The sequence below is a fragment of the Lytechinus pictus genome, unplaced genomic scaffold (genome assembly GCF_037042905.1).
Source record: "Lytechinus pictus isolate F3 Inbred unplaced genomic scaffold, Lp3.0 scaffold_19, whole genome shotgun sequence".
In the NCBI taxonomy this organism is placed as follows: domain Eukaryota; kingdom Metazoa; phylum Echinodermata; class Echinoidea; order Temnopleuroida; family Toxopneustidae; genus Lytechinus; species Lytechinus pictus.
In genome coordinates, this window is record NW_026974140.1 from 12024740 (window position 1) to 12037704 (window position 12965).

At 34.1% G+C, this 12965-nt stretch overlaps 1 protein-coding gene across 1 annotated transcript in view; it reads right to left on the reverse strand.

The window, feature by feature from the left end:
- Positions 1-369: 369 nt before the first annotated feature.
- LOC129260892 (tumor suppressor candidate 3-like) overlaps positions 370-12965 on the reverse strand; it is a 28595-nt gene continuing 15999 nt past the window's right edge. Inside the window, exons 10-12 of the mRNA XM_064114494.1 lie at positions 5574-5648; positions 4995-5085; positions 370-3445 (exon numbers count right to left, since the gene is read on the reverse strand). Coding sequence (XP_063970564.1) covers positions 3430-3445; positions 4995-5085; positions 5574-5648 — 182 coding nt within the window. The 3' untranslated portion in view covers positions 370-3429. The remainder of the gene's footprint in view (positions 3446-4994; positions 5086-5573; positions 5649-12965) is intronic.

Sequence of the window (12965 nt, forward strand, 5' to 3'; positions counted from 1 at the left end):
TTTCCTTTTATCCAGGTTTCCCTCACGTGACATTCTGTTACTCCCCTTTTTCATATCAAGGCGATACTCTCATGATTTTTAATGTACCAAGTGATATATTTTATGTGATATTCTTTTTCATTTTTCAAATCTCAAATTGTTATTCTCTTCAGTTTGATGTCACATTGGCAAGTTATGCACTCCCATCTTACATTTGCCAGAGCCCCAAAATCATAAAATTTATTACACTATCACAAAAACTTCTATGTTAACTAATTGAAATAAACATGTATTTTCATACAAACCCGGTGTGAAAAAAAAACTCAATGGGGATTTAAGTTTATAGCTCTGAGAAAGAGAAAATCAGCTTACATACTGTACATCATAGACTTACTACTTTGTTGATATCCTTCTTTATTTTCCCCAACTCGATACCATAAAATGCTTTGTTCTCATAATTTTCTTATTCTCGTCTTCAATTATTATTTATAGGGTGATCTAATCAATCACAATGCACCTGTATTTTTTAAAGGGGAAGTTCAGCATGATGAGTTGATTTTAACAAAAACAGAAAACATTTGAGAAAACAATTGAAAAATTGATGAAAATCCATTAGAGAATAAGGGTTGTGAATTAACATCTTGTTTTAATTTGTAAGCAGCTCCCTCATAATATCATGCAAAACAAATTCCATAAATCCATATTTTTAATAGAACATGATGAATAAAAATATTTTTCTTATAGATTGGAGTATGAACTGATTTGTCTGATCATATATCCACCACACAAATAAAATCACTATCAATATTTTGAGAAAAATATGCTTTGTGGAATTTATATTACACAACATATAGAGCAGCTGCTCATCTGTGACATCACAAAATGAAACCTTTAAAACTTCATAACTCTGTTGTTCTTGATAGATATTTATCAAACCTTCACAAATATTTCTAATTATTTGTCTGCTTTTAATAAAACCAACTTTCATCAATGTGAACTTCCCTTTTAACTAAATTTTGTAGTGGCCAGCATATGAAGGAAGAATGGCTATTAAAATTAAGTTGAATGAGAAAGGTATGCTAGCAGACATGATAGTGAATAGTTGGGTTCTATGAGCAACATTGGGTGATTGTTTATTTTCTAGTGATATGCTTTCACATCAGTATAATATAATTTATTGTTATACTAGTAATTTACTATACTAATATCTGACATCACCCTTTATAAATATTCTAGAGGAGTTATTCTATAATTACCAAGAGTTCAAAACTTGTTTATTACACTGAAGAGTTATATAGGGAGACCCAATTTCTATGTGAAGTTTAGAAGGCAGAAGGAACTATTTGTTGAAAATCAGCTACAGAGTATTTCCTTGGTGTAGTGGACAATCATATATTTTGGTTCCATGACATTTGCTCCAGCGACAATTACTCCGATGGAAAATCTGCATGTTAAGATAATCATAAAAGCAAACCTCCTAAACTAAATAAACCTAATCCTAATCTTTTTATTACTCTGAACCAAAAACTCTATTACAATCCTAACTCAAATCCTATGCCTTTTGAGATATTAAGACCGGAGCAATCGTCGCAGAAGGAAATGTTGTGTCACCTATATTTCTCAGATTAGACACATTTTTTGGTCAACATTTCAAAGCAGAATCACATGCCAAGTGAAACAATGCTATATTTAAGATATAAATGAAATTTATTTATAAATCCCTTACCATTAACATGTAATCTTGTCCTATTAAATTTGAAATGATTTCACATAGTTATAAATGTACTGTATACATAATTATAAGAACCACATTGAAAATATTCCACACATATCAACAAAGAAGATATTATTTTATCAAGTTCCTTTAAAGTCTCACTTAAATAAATGAGCAGTCCATCTGAATTTTTCTTAATACTAACGATACATTACAATAAAATTTATACAGATACGAAATATCTAATATTAAGTCCAAAGCTTTAGTGAAGGTTCAATAATTTGAAATATACTTTATCATTCTAATATCACATTCTTGGATAATTTTTTCATCCACTTATTCATTGTGAAATTTGAATATGAACGCTAAACATATTTAGTCCCCTCTTTGTAACCTATTATATTATCTCTTATCAAATTAATTAAGGTACCTTTTACCAGAAAGCTATGAACGCACACATTTTATCCCATTCCACCATACTTTTATTACGACATTCTGATTGTAAATTTAGTCATATCTGATTTTTTTTATTGCGTTCTCAAACAACAAACGTTTAATGATAAACTGTTTTTACTAAATCTGAAATTTGAAAACTAACAATCTTAACATTTACCGAAACTGCCAAACCTAACGCTACAAAAAAAAAAACTTCATTGCTGTCCGTATGATAAAACATATAAAAATATACATCCATGTCCATATCACAATACAAACAAGAAAAATACAGGAAAAAAAAATAACAGTCTACACCTTTGGTGAACATTTTATTTGTGACATAACTGTAAAAAACACTTGATAATGGAAATATGGGTTAAAGTTGTGAACAAAATTTAGATACAAGATTCAGACATAAAAAGAATTCACTCATTGAGTAATAATCACCTGACATTAAAAGTCCTTAATATAAATAATTAATCAAAATATCAAAGTACAGAAGCAAGGTTAACTTCCAACAGACATGGAAACTCAAGATGAGGACCTTACATGTCAAACCTTGTTATATTAAGTTTTGAAAAATACATTGCAAGAGCTGGAATATCAGCATTATTATATCAATATCATGGGTAATACTTCATTGGGATCAATAACACAAATCAGTCTCAACTATGGAAAACCAGCAACACCATAATTTTATACTATGGAAAGCTAGCAACACCACGATTGCCCCTTTGCAATGCATGTCTCAGCTAATCCTATCAGATATGTCAAAAATTGGACTATCAGTATGCTCCTTTTTGTTTGCTAAAGGACAATGGCCAAAGCTTTCTTTTTAACAAATTATCACATTGCTGAAGTTACTTCTGAAGATGATTCAACTGATTACTTCTAATATTGATTCAATCATCATTTCAAATTATGTAGGTATATGGCACTTTGATGTCAGTAACAAGTATGATATTTCATCAACTAAAAATCATACACCACACTTTATAAATTTAACTAATAAGAAGTTGAGGTATTTCTTGCTGCAATTTTTTTAAAACTACATGATTATTCTAGTAGTTTAATCTTTACAAACCTGCAAAAAAGCATATCCCGGAAAATGACACAAATGACAATAAAAATAACAATAGAATTGACATTTTTAGAAGAATATCTGCAAGCATGGCTCATCATACACAAATAACCCTTGAAAACTTAAAGAACATGAAACAAAATAGAATTACAGTGATAAGTTCTAAGAAGTAAAATGATGCAAGCAAGGCTTCCGATTAGAGTGTTCTTCAAATCACAGATCACTTTATAAGGAAGCTGAAAGAAAAAAAAGAAAATCATTACAGAACAATATACAAAACATATTCAAATGACCTCTTTGACCTTTGACTTGTATTTGATACCACCAAAACTAACCAGATCATTGTCACCCTATATGCATTATTGGACTTTGTTGGAATTTGATATTTCAAACATTTCTTGAGTTATTGCAGGAATGAAACAGAATGGACAGATGGACTACCTGCAAACATAATGCCTATGATGGGCAAATGCATTAACATTTCTTTTAAACCAATGACCAATACATTTTCACGAAATTCTTTTTTTTCTTGAAGTAATAGTATCCATATCAAGAGAACTGCAGTTTTCTTTATTTTGCTGCAAGTTCACAAGAAATTTGTATATTCAAATAAAATGAATGATGAAAAAAAATGATGAAAATCCATGTTTTATTGTTCGAAATAGACATGAAATGAAATACTCCAAAAATATGCTTTGCCCAATTGATCGTGGACCCGGCAGCCGCTAAGCAGCGCCAGATCGATGAGGCTCTATCCCTTTAATCGTTGAACGCCAAATAGGGTAGCAGCAACTCCCATCTTTTAACGTCTTTTGGTCTGACGCGGCCGGGGTTTGAACTCCCGACCTCCCGGTTATGAGACGGACGCTCTACCAACTGAGCCAACACACCAATCAGCAATCATCCTCATTTACTTTCTTGCATATGCAGTGGACTTGAAATATCATTGCTCAAGTATTTGTACTTTGATTTTTTGGACCTGTGATACTGTCCAACCTCCATCTCTATTCATATTTTTCACATGTCAAAAAATAAATCAATTTACCTATGTGCAACCAAGTGCACTCCAAGATTCAATCATAAATTCAAAATAAAGAAGGCATAATAGATATTAGAACACATATGTAGAGATCTTCAATGCCATATGTGCTCTCTTTCTGTACCTATTTGTTAAATAACCACTGGAAATTCTAATACCAGTATCTCTGTATATTATGCTAAGATATGCATAATTTTGAAAATGTGTTGCATTTAGGTATAACCTGGTTACAATTTTCCTCATATGTGCAATTCCACAAAATCATCAAGTTTATGTACATCCCATCCCCATTTTTTCTTTTCATGTGTCATTTCATGACGTGTTAAGCTGTGGTAATTTGAAAGCAATGCAATCTTATAAATGCACTATACAAATTGTTTCAGGAATGTGAACACATATTTCATAGAATTGCGCATTTAAGAAGAAACAAGCTAATTATTGGTAATAAGAATATGCTTTGGAAAGGATTATTTCTTGATAGATAGGGCTATATAAATGCACATTATTATTATCATAATCAATAAAAAAATTATTCACCCAATCCCCATTAAAAAAAAATTAAATGACAAATGTATGGCAAGATATCTACGGGATGATTCCCCCAAAATATCAAGGATATTCCTCATGAAGTCAATAAAGATTTTTAACTTAAAGATAGATGCAACATAAAATGTACATAAATTGGAGTGAACATAAAGGGGAAAAATAGAACTCATACAGAAAATATGAATTTGTTAGATATTCACCTGTATGGGTAACCTCTATATTTGGCTCTGAATATTGAAAGTAAGAGACTGAAAAAGAAGACAACCAGAGCCAATCCTATAACAGTCACAACTGAAAAAAAAAAACAAAAAAAACATAAACAATACCAGCATCAGATAAAATTCCAATAAATTAAAGGGGAACTGTCCTCTATGAAGAACTAAGTCACAAAATTTGTGTCCTGCTATTAAAGGCCTGGGCACTTTATTGATTCTCTTGATAACCTTGATAGAAATGGTAGGATTTTACTATGGCATTTTATATTAATTGATAAACAGGAATGTTTGAAAACAAACTTTAATCCTTTCATTCATTGGTATATCAAAAGAGTAGCAGAAATTATGTCACATTGTGAATAAAATGTTGCATTCTTGATGAGGCAACAGGGAATATTTGATCATTGGGACTTTGGCGATTCTATTCCAAATGGCTTTAAATATATTGCAGCAGTCAAATATAATCTCTTCTCTGTATTGTCCTTTCTACCTATACAAAAACAAAATCATCTCAGCTGAAGATAATTTATACCCCTCCCTTCCTTCCTGCTGGTCCTATCTTACCTCTACGCTTCCTCACATCACCATCAGTAATGGAGTTTTTATTCAACAAGATAATACCACAGGTCACAGCAGCATCTGATTAAGTCGTTGGTTAAAGGAATTATTAAGTTATAGGAAATGCGCTCGTCATTATCAAGATATAGACACGTCTTCCCTGGAATTGGAGAATTTTATAGTTATTTTTTACTTTTGCAGACTGGTAAGTCAAATTTAAGCGGAAAATTTGAGAACATTAGAACAATAGCTTCGAATAGGACTAGTTAAAGGCAAATTGATAAAGAGGTGGAAAGAATATCATGTATGAAAGTGACGATTCAACCCGGCCTGTTGAGTATGGTGCTACGTCGGATGCCACGTATGCAGACGCAACCAAAACAATGGCACGTGATACGGGTCGTACGGGCGTGGAGAACGGGGTCAAGCCTGTCTTCCTAAAGAACAGAGACGTGCCCGAAGGAAAGCCGCTTCAGCATGAAGAAATATATCTAGCCATACACAGACATCTTGGCTCAACAAAAAAACCTGAAAGGGTTGCAGAAAATTGGAGGACTCTGGAGGATCTACTTTGTAGATAGAGTCGATAGAATTGCTCTGATATCTACAGGACTCAACATAAGAGGAGTGTCTGCCCCCATCTACGACACAAACCCCTTCCAGAATCGCCATGACCCTACTACATCTTTGAAAGTCATAGTGAAGGATATCCCTTTGTCTGTGAAAGACGAAGTAATTGCTAACGAAATCGAAAAAAAGAAATGCAAAGTGCTAAGTAGAGTGCAAAGGATGAAATTAAGAGTAAATGGTCTTCTGACCGACTGCTACACAGGTGATCGAATGCTGTTCATCGCACCCCCCACAACGCCTATGTCGCGAGCCATGAATATGGGTGGATTCAAAGCACGTATTTACCATGAAGGGCAGGACAAAGCCCCCACCCTGTGTTCTAGGTGTCTAACACAGGGGCATCATGCTTCAAGATGTGTCAACGATGTTGTTTGCAGAAAGTGTTCCCAGCCTGGTCACAAGGCTATGGATTGTGCCCATTACCCAAACAACGAATATACGGTTGCCCCTACTTCGAAACCATCGGGTCCTGTACAAAAGAAGATAGATACGCCTTCAGTGAGAAATTCCAATGGAAATGAGCTAGAACGCGAGATTGAGATGAATCAGTGTGATCGTAAGGTACAGAGCAACAAAGCATCAAGTAGCAACGAGATACCTCGAGCCCAAGCAAAGATCACTCAATTCATCTCAGCAGAAAAGGTGCGTGAAAATGATTCACAAGGAGATTCAGAGAGTGACGAAGAGTTTGAAGATGCTGATACGCGTGAAGATGAGGAGCAAGAGTACTCCGATATGTCAGCAGATTCCCCCAAACTACCGAAGGATGGGAAAAAGTTCGCCAAGGGTAAGCGGAAACAAAAAATCAGGAGCAAACCAGCAAAAAAGAAATAGGAAGCTGCTTCCGATTTCTGACAATAACAGAGTGTAAATAGTGTAAATAAATCACCTATGCCAGGAATAAAAAACAAATACTGCAACTTGATTAGTTTGAATGTTAGAGGTATCAGAAGTAAAGAAAAAAGAGACGCAATCCTGTTATGGAGCAAGCATCAGAAAACAGACATATTGTTATTACAAGAAACTTATTGGACAGATAATATTTTGAAAATCATTCGAAATGAATGGAAAGGGCAAGTTTTTTGTTCAAATGGATCTAATCATGCCAGAGGAGTCGCCATTCTTATTTCAAAAGATTTACCAATAACTTTCAATAACATAATTTATGGTCAAGAAGGACGGATGATTATGTTAAATATTATGATTAGTAATTGTAATCTATGTATAGTAAATATTTATGCACCCACAGAAAAGAAATACAGAGAACGATTCTTCAAAAAGCTTTATAGGTGGATCGAGTCGAACAGACCTCTAGATAGCGAGTTAGTAATAGGTGGAGACTTTAATTCCATCCTCTCCCCAACTAAAGATGTGAAAAGAAATCCGAATACTTATTATAAGACACCACAAAATCTTAAAGCTATTATCAAACATTTTGATTTATGTGATATATGGAGACGTTTTAATCCAAACAAACGACAGTTTACTTGGAGAAATGTATCTTTAGATTTGGCATCACGCCTTGATTATTGGCTGGTAAATAAGAATCTGAAAGCAAAAATAATGATGTGTGATATACGTCCATCTGTACGTTGTGACCACAACGCTATTTTTTTAAAGGTGTTGATAGGTAAAGTGGAGAAAGGTCCAGGATTCTGGAAATTAAATACGCATATTCTGAAAGATGATGTGTATAAAAGTAAAGTAAGAAAAATTATTAGAAACATTGAAAATATGAATCTTAGTTTCTCTGAAAGATGGGAACTTACAAAGATTAGATGTCGTGAATTTACACAAACATACTGTATTGGAAAGAAGCATAAATCAAAAGAATCAAAAACAAGCTTAGAAGAAAGATTTGCTAAGATAACTAGGAAAATTGATGAACAAGGTAACATTGATGATGTGACTAGAAAAGAGTACCTCTGTATTAAAAGTGATTTAGATAGACTGTATAAAAGAGATTGTAAAGCAGCAAGTGTACGAGCTAGAATCAAATGGCTAGAAAAGGGCGAAAAGAATACAAAATATTTTCTGAGTCTAGAAAAGAAAAACGCCCAGAAAAGAAATATAACTAAAATACGAAAAGATAATAAGATTATTACGAAACGAGTACAGATTCTAAATGAGGTTGTTTCTTTTTACAAAGAACTATACGCCAGTAAACATATACGAAAAGAAGATATTGAAAGATATTTTGTAGGTTCCGTTGTAAATAAGTTAAATGAAACAGACAAAGAAAAATGTGAAGGACTATTAACATATTCAGAATGTCGAATTGCTGCTTTTAAGATGAGCAAAAACAAAAGTCCGGGAGCAGACGGTTTACCCGTCGAATTCTTTTTCGAGTTTTGGGATGATATTGAATTTACGTTGGTCAATGCTCTAAATGAAAATTTTAGTAATAAGGTTATGTCAAAAACCCAACGGTTAGGAATTATTACGTTGATTCACAAAAAGGGACAGATTGAAGATTTGAATAACTGGAGGCCAATAACCTTGTTAAATTACGACTACAAAATAATGGCCGCTGCCATATCAAACAGGTTACATAAAGTGTTATCAAAACTTGTTCATGAAAATCAGGTAGGTTACATAAAAAACAGAATGAGTGGTTTTAATATTAGACTTACGCAAGATGTTTTTGATTATATGAAAAAGTACAATTTAGAAGGTGCCTTAATGTTAGTTGACTTTCGGAAGGCATTCGACTCCGTGGAATTTGATTTTATTGAAAGCTGTTTTAGTCATTTTAATTTCGGCGAAGACTTCCGATGTTGGGTTAAATTAATGTATGAAAAAGTGGAGAGTTCGATACTAATCAATGGTTGGAGAACGCAAACATTTCAGATCTGTAGAGGCATAAGACAAGGCTGCCCCCTATCGGCAATGTTGTTTATCTTGGTGGTAGAAACCCTAGCAGAAAGAATCAGAAGAAATGACAAAATCAAAGGAATTCTATTTGGACACAACAAAAGAACAGAATTAAAAATCTTACAATATGCAGACGATACATCTGTGTTTTTGAGAGAGAAATCGTCTATGCAATATATTATGGAAGAATTAGATAAATTTGGACATGTGGCCGGGCCGGTTGTTAATAAAGACAAAACAATGCTGAAATGGTTAGGCTCTACGGAAACTTATTGGAATTTTGATAAATATGGTTTGAAGTGGACGAAAGGTTGTATTAAATATTTAGGAGTTCATATAGACCATGACCTAGATAAGGTTGTGAAATTGAACTGGGAAACCAAATTACAAAAGATACAGAGAATCGTGGACAATTGGAGGAAAAGAGATCTTACAATTATAGGAAGAGTCCTTATTATCAAGACTCTACTTGTAAGTCAAATAATTCATTTAATTATGTTTTGTCCAGTTCCTCACCAGATAGTAAAGAAACTGGAGAAGATAATTTACCATTTTTTATGGAACGCGAAAGTTGACAAAGTTAAGAGAATGACAATTGTAAAGGAATATGAGGATGGTGGTATTAGAATGATCGACATTCAGAAATTAATACAGAGTTTCAGATTGAAATGGTTGGCGAGAATAGTTGACGATACAAGTGGTTATTGGAAAGATTTTGCTTTATTGAATTTGGAATCAGTAGGGGGTGTCAGACTAGTTCTTAACTGTACTATGGATAATCACATGATAGAAAAATGGTTTGTTAACAAATTGCCAAAATTTTATGTTGAGATTATAAAATCATGGTCACACTTGAAAGAATCCACAAAAAAAGATGATTTGTTATCGAACACACAGATTCTATGGTATAATAAATATATTGTATATCATAATCAACCATTTTTCTATAGAGATTGGTACGCTAGCAAAATCGAAGGAAAATTTGTATCTCTTACGAAACTGAAAGAATATTTTGAATCCGAGAAAACAAAAGCAAGAGCCCTGTTTGATTATTCTAAACTACAAACGGCGATACCGAAAATATGGTTGAATGATTTAACAGATGGTATTACGTTGGACATTCCAAAAATACCACTGAAGGGAAAAGACAAACAACTTAAGTTCTGTTCCAGCAAGCTATTTTACTACATTTTATTAACACATGACAAAACAAACGACGCTCCTACATATTGGGCTGACTTTGCCGATAGTCCTATAAATTGGAAGAATGTCTTTCAGAGAAATTTGACAAATATAGGGGAAAACAAATTGAAACAATTCAATTTAAAATTGTTGTATAACTTAATTCCTACGAAGAGGATGTTGTTTTTATGGCAATTGGACAATGATGATAAATGTGAAGTTTGTAATATCAAAGAAGATTTAATACATGCTTTTTTGTATTGTAGTTTGAATAGGCATTTCTTTTATAATTTATTCATAATGATTAAAAATGTGTATGACGTAGACCAGCCATTCTCAATTACTTTTTTTGAAGCGCCACATTTCATGTTGAGAATCTGTAATGCTCCACTGTCCATTGCGCAAACCAGCAATGTATCAGCGGAGGGGGTTCAGAGGCCCCTGGTGGGGGTCGAGGGGGCAGAGCCCCCAGATGTTTTGGAATATGAGGCCTTTTAAATTGCCCAGAGGGGCTCTAATTAATATCAACAGAAGAAATACAAATGCCAACAAACTACACAATATCAATATTAAAAGAAAAATGACCAGTGACTTTTTCACAACATACCAATGATACCACTAGATCAGACTGTTCTGCCCCAGATATATTGGCTGAAGCAAGTGGCGTAATGAGTAAAAAAAAAAAATGAGGGGGCTAGATATGGCAGCTGAAGCAAAAATATTGAACTTTGCAATACAAATATCTATATTTTGACATAATATTAAGAAAATAATACAATATTCCACTCTTTCTCTTTCCTTTTCTTTCCCTTTCTCCTTTTTTTCTTGGCCATGAAACACTTGGGCCCCCCAATCGCCACCCCCATCTGTACGCCAGTGGTTGAAGCTACATTCCCCGATTTTGCAAGGGCTGAAAATTAGGCGTTGCACTGCACTAACGCCCCAACTGCCCCTCTCTCTCTATAACTCACGTGCAGTATCATTCATTCAGTTCATGTTAAGCAAGAGTGCATGCAGGCAATCACGGCAGACAATACATCTGAGCATACATTTATTTCACTTTTACAACATCGGATTTTAATCGGCTTCGGAAACAAAGTTTCTGCTTGTTATGTCCCAAATTCATAATCTTTTATGATCAGGATGTTCTTTGAATATCATATCATTTGATGTTTAACTCTTAACCAAAACGTATACTCTGGAAATGCAAAATTTCTCGCCGTTGAAATAGAAATCCTACAAACGGGGTTTTCAAATCACTTGTGCGGCACAAAAACTTTGTACAGCGTAGAATAAATAACAAGTGGAATGCCTCTGGCCGTCTCACCTGCATCACGCGATTCAATATAGCAGCAGTGCTGATTTTGAAAACTACTATAACTCGCACAAGATGTTCAGTGATACTTGGTTACTCTTATTTCCACGTTTTATGAACTAGACCAATACACTTATAGAGATATGATGGCAATTCAACAAATACCCCCAACGTGGCCAAAGTTCTTTGACCTTACATGACCTTTGACCTTGATCATGTGACCTGAAACTCGCACAGGATGTTCAGTAATACTTGATTACTATTACGTCCAAGTTTTATGAACTAGACCAACACACTTTCAAATTTATGGCTGTAATTCAACAAATACCCCAATTTGGCCAAAGTTCATTGACCCTAAATGACCTTTGACCTTGATCATGTGACCTGAAACTTGCACAGGATGTTCAGTAATACTTGATTACTATTATGTCCAAGTTTCATGAATCAGATCCATAAACTTTCAAAGTTATGATGGTAATTCAACAGATACCCCCAATTCGGCCAAAGTTCATTGACCCTAAATGACCTTTGACCTTGGTCATGTGATGTGAAACTCATGCAGGATGTTCAGTGATACTTGATTAACCTTATGTATAAGTTTCATGAACTAGGTCCATATATTTTCTAAGTTATGATGACATTTCAAAAACTTAACCTTAGGTTAAGATTTTGATGTTGATTCCCCCAACATGGTCTAAGTTCATTGACCCTAAATGACCTTTGACCTTGGTCATGTGACATGAAACTCAGGCAGGATGTTCAGTAATACTTGATTAACCTTATGGCCAAGTTTCATGAACTAGGTCCATATACTTTCTAAGTTATGCTGTCATTTCAAAAACTTAACCTCAGGTTAAGATTTGGTGTTGACGCCGCCGCCGCCGTCGCCGTCGCCGTCGGAAAAGCGGCGCCTATAGTCTCACTCTGCTATGCAGGTGAGACAAAAAGGAGAACACCATCGATCCTCCATAATAGGGGTTATCGAGTGCTAAATTGGACAAAACTTGAGGAAATCAATTAGCAATTAAGTGTCAAGTAAAAAGTTTTTGTTTTCTCTTTGTATTAAAATGATCACCAAAACCTTATTGCCAGGTTACTGGTAGATACATTTTTTCTCCCTTATTTTTCCTTTATTTTTTATACCGGCTCCCAAGCGCCACTCCGCAAGGCTCGGTGCGCCACAAGTGGCGCGCGCGCCACCTATTGAGAACCCCTGACGTAGACCTTTGTTTTCATGTCGATATTTTGTTGAAAAATTACAAAGAAAAGAAGATTGATGATATTATAACAATAGCACTTTGGAGTATTTATAAGATGTTAATTTTTAGAAACTTACATAGAAAAGAAGAAAGAGAAAATAAATTATGGTTTACTTTTGTCAGAGAATTGAAATTAAG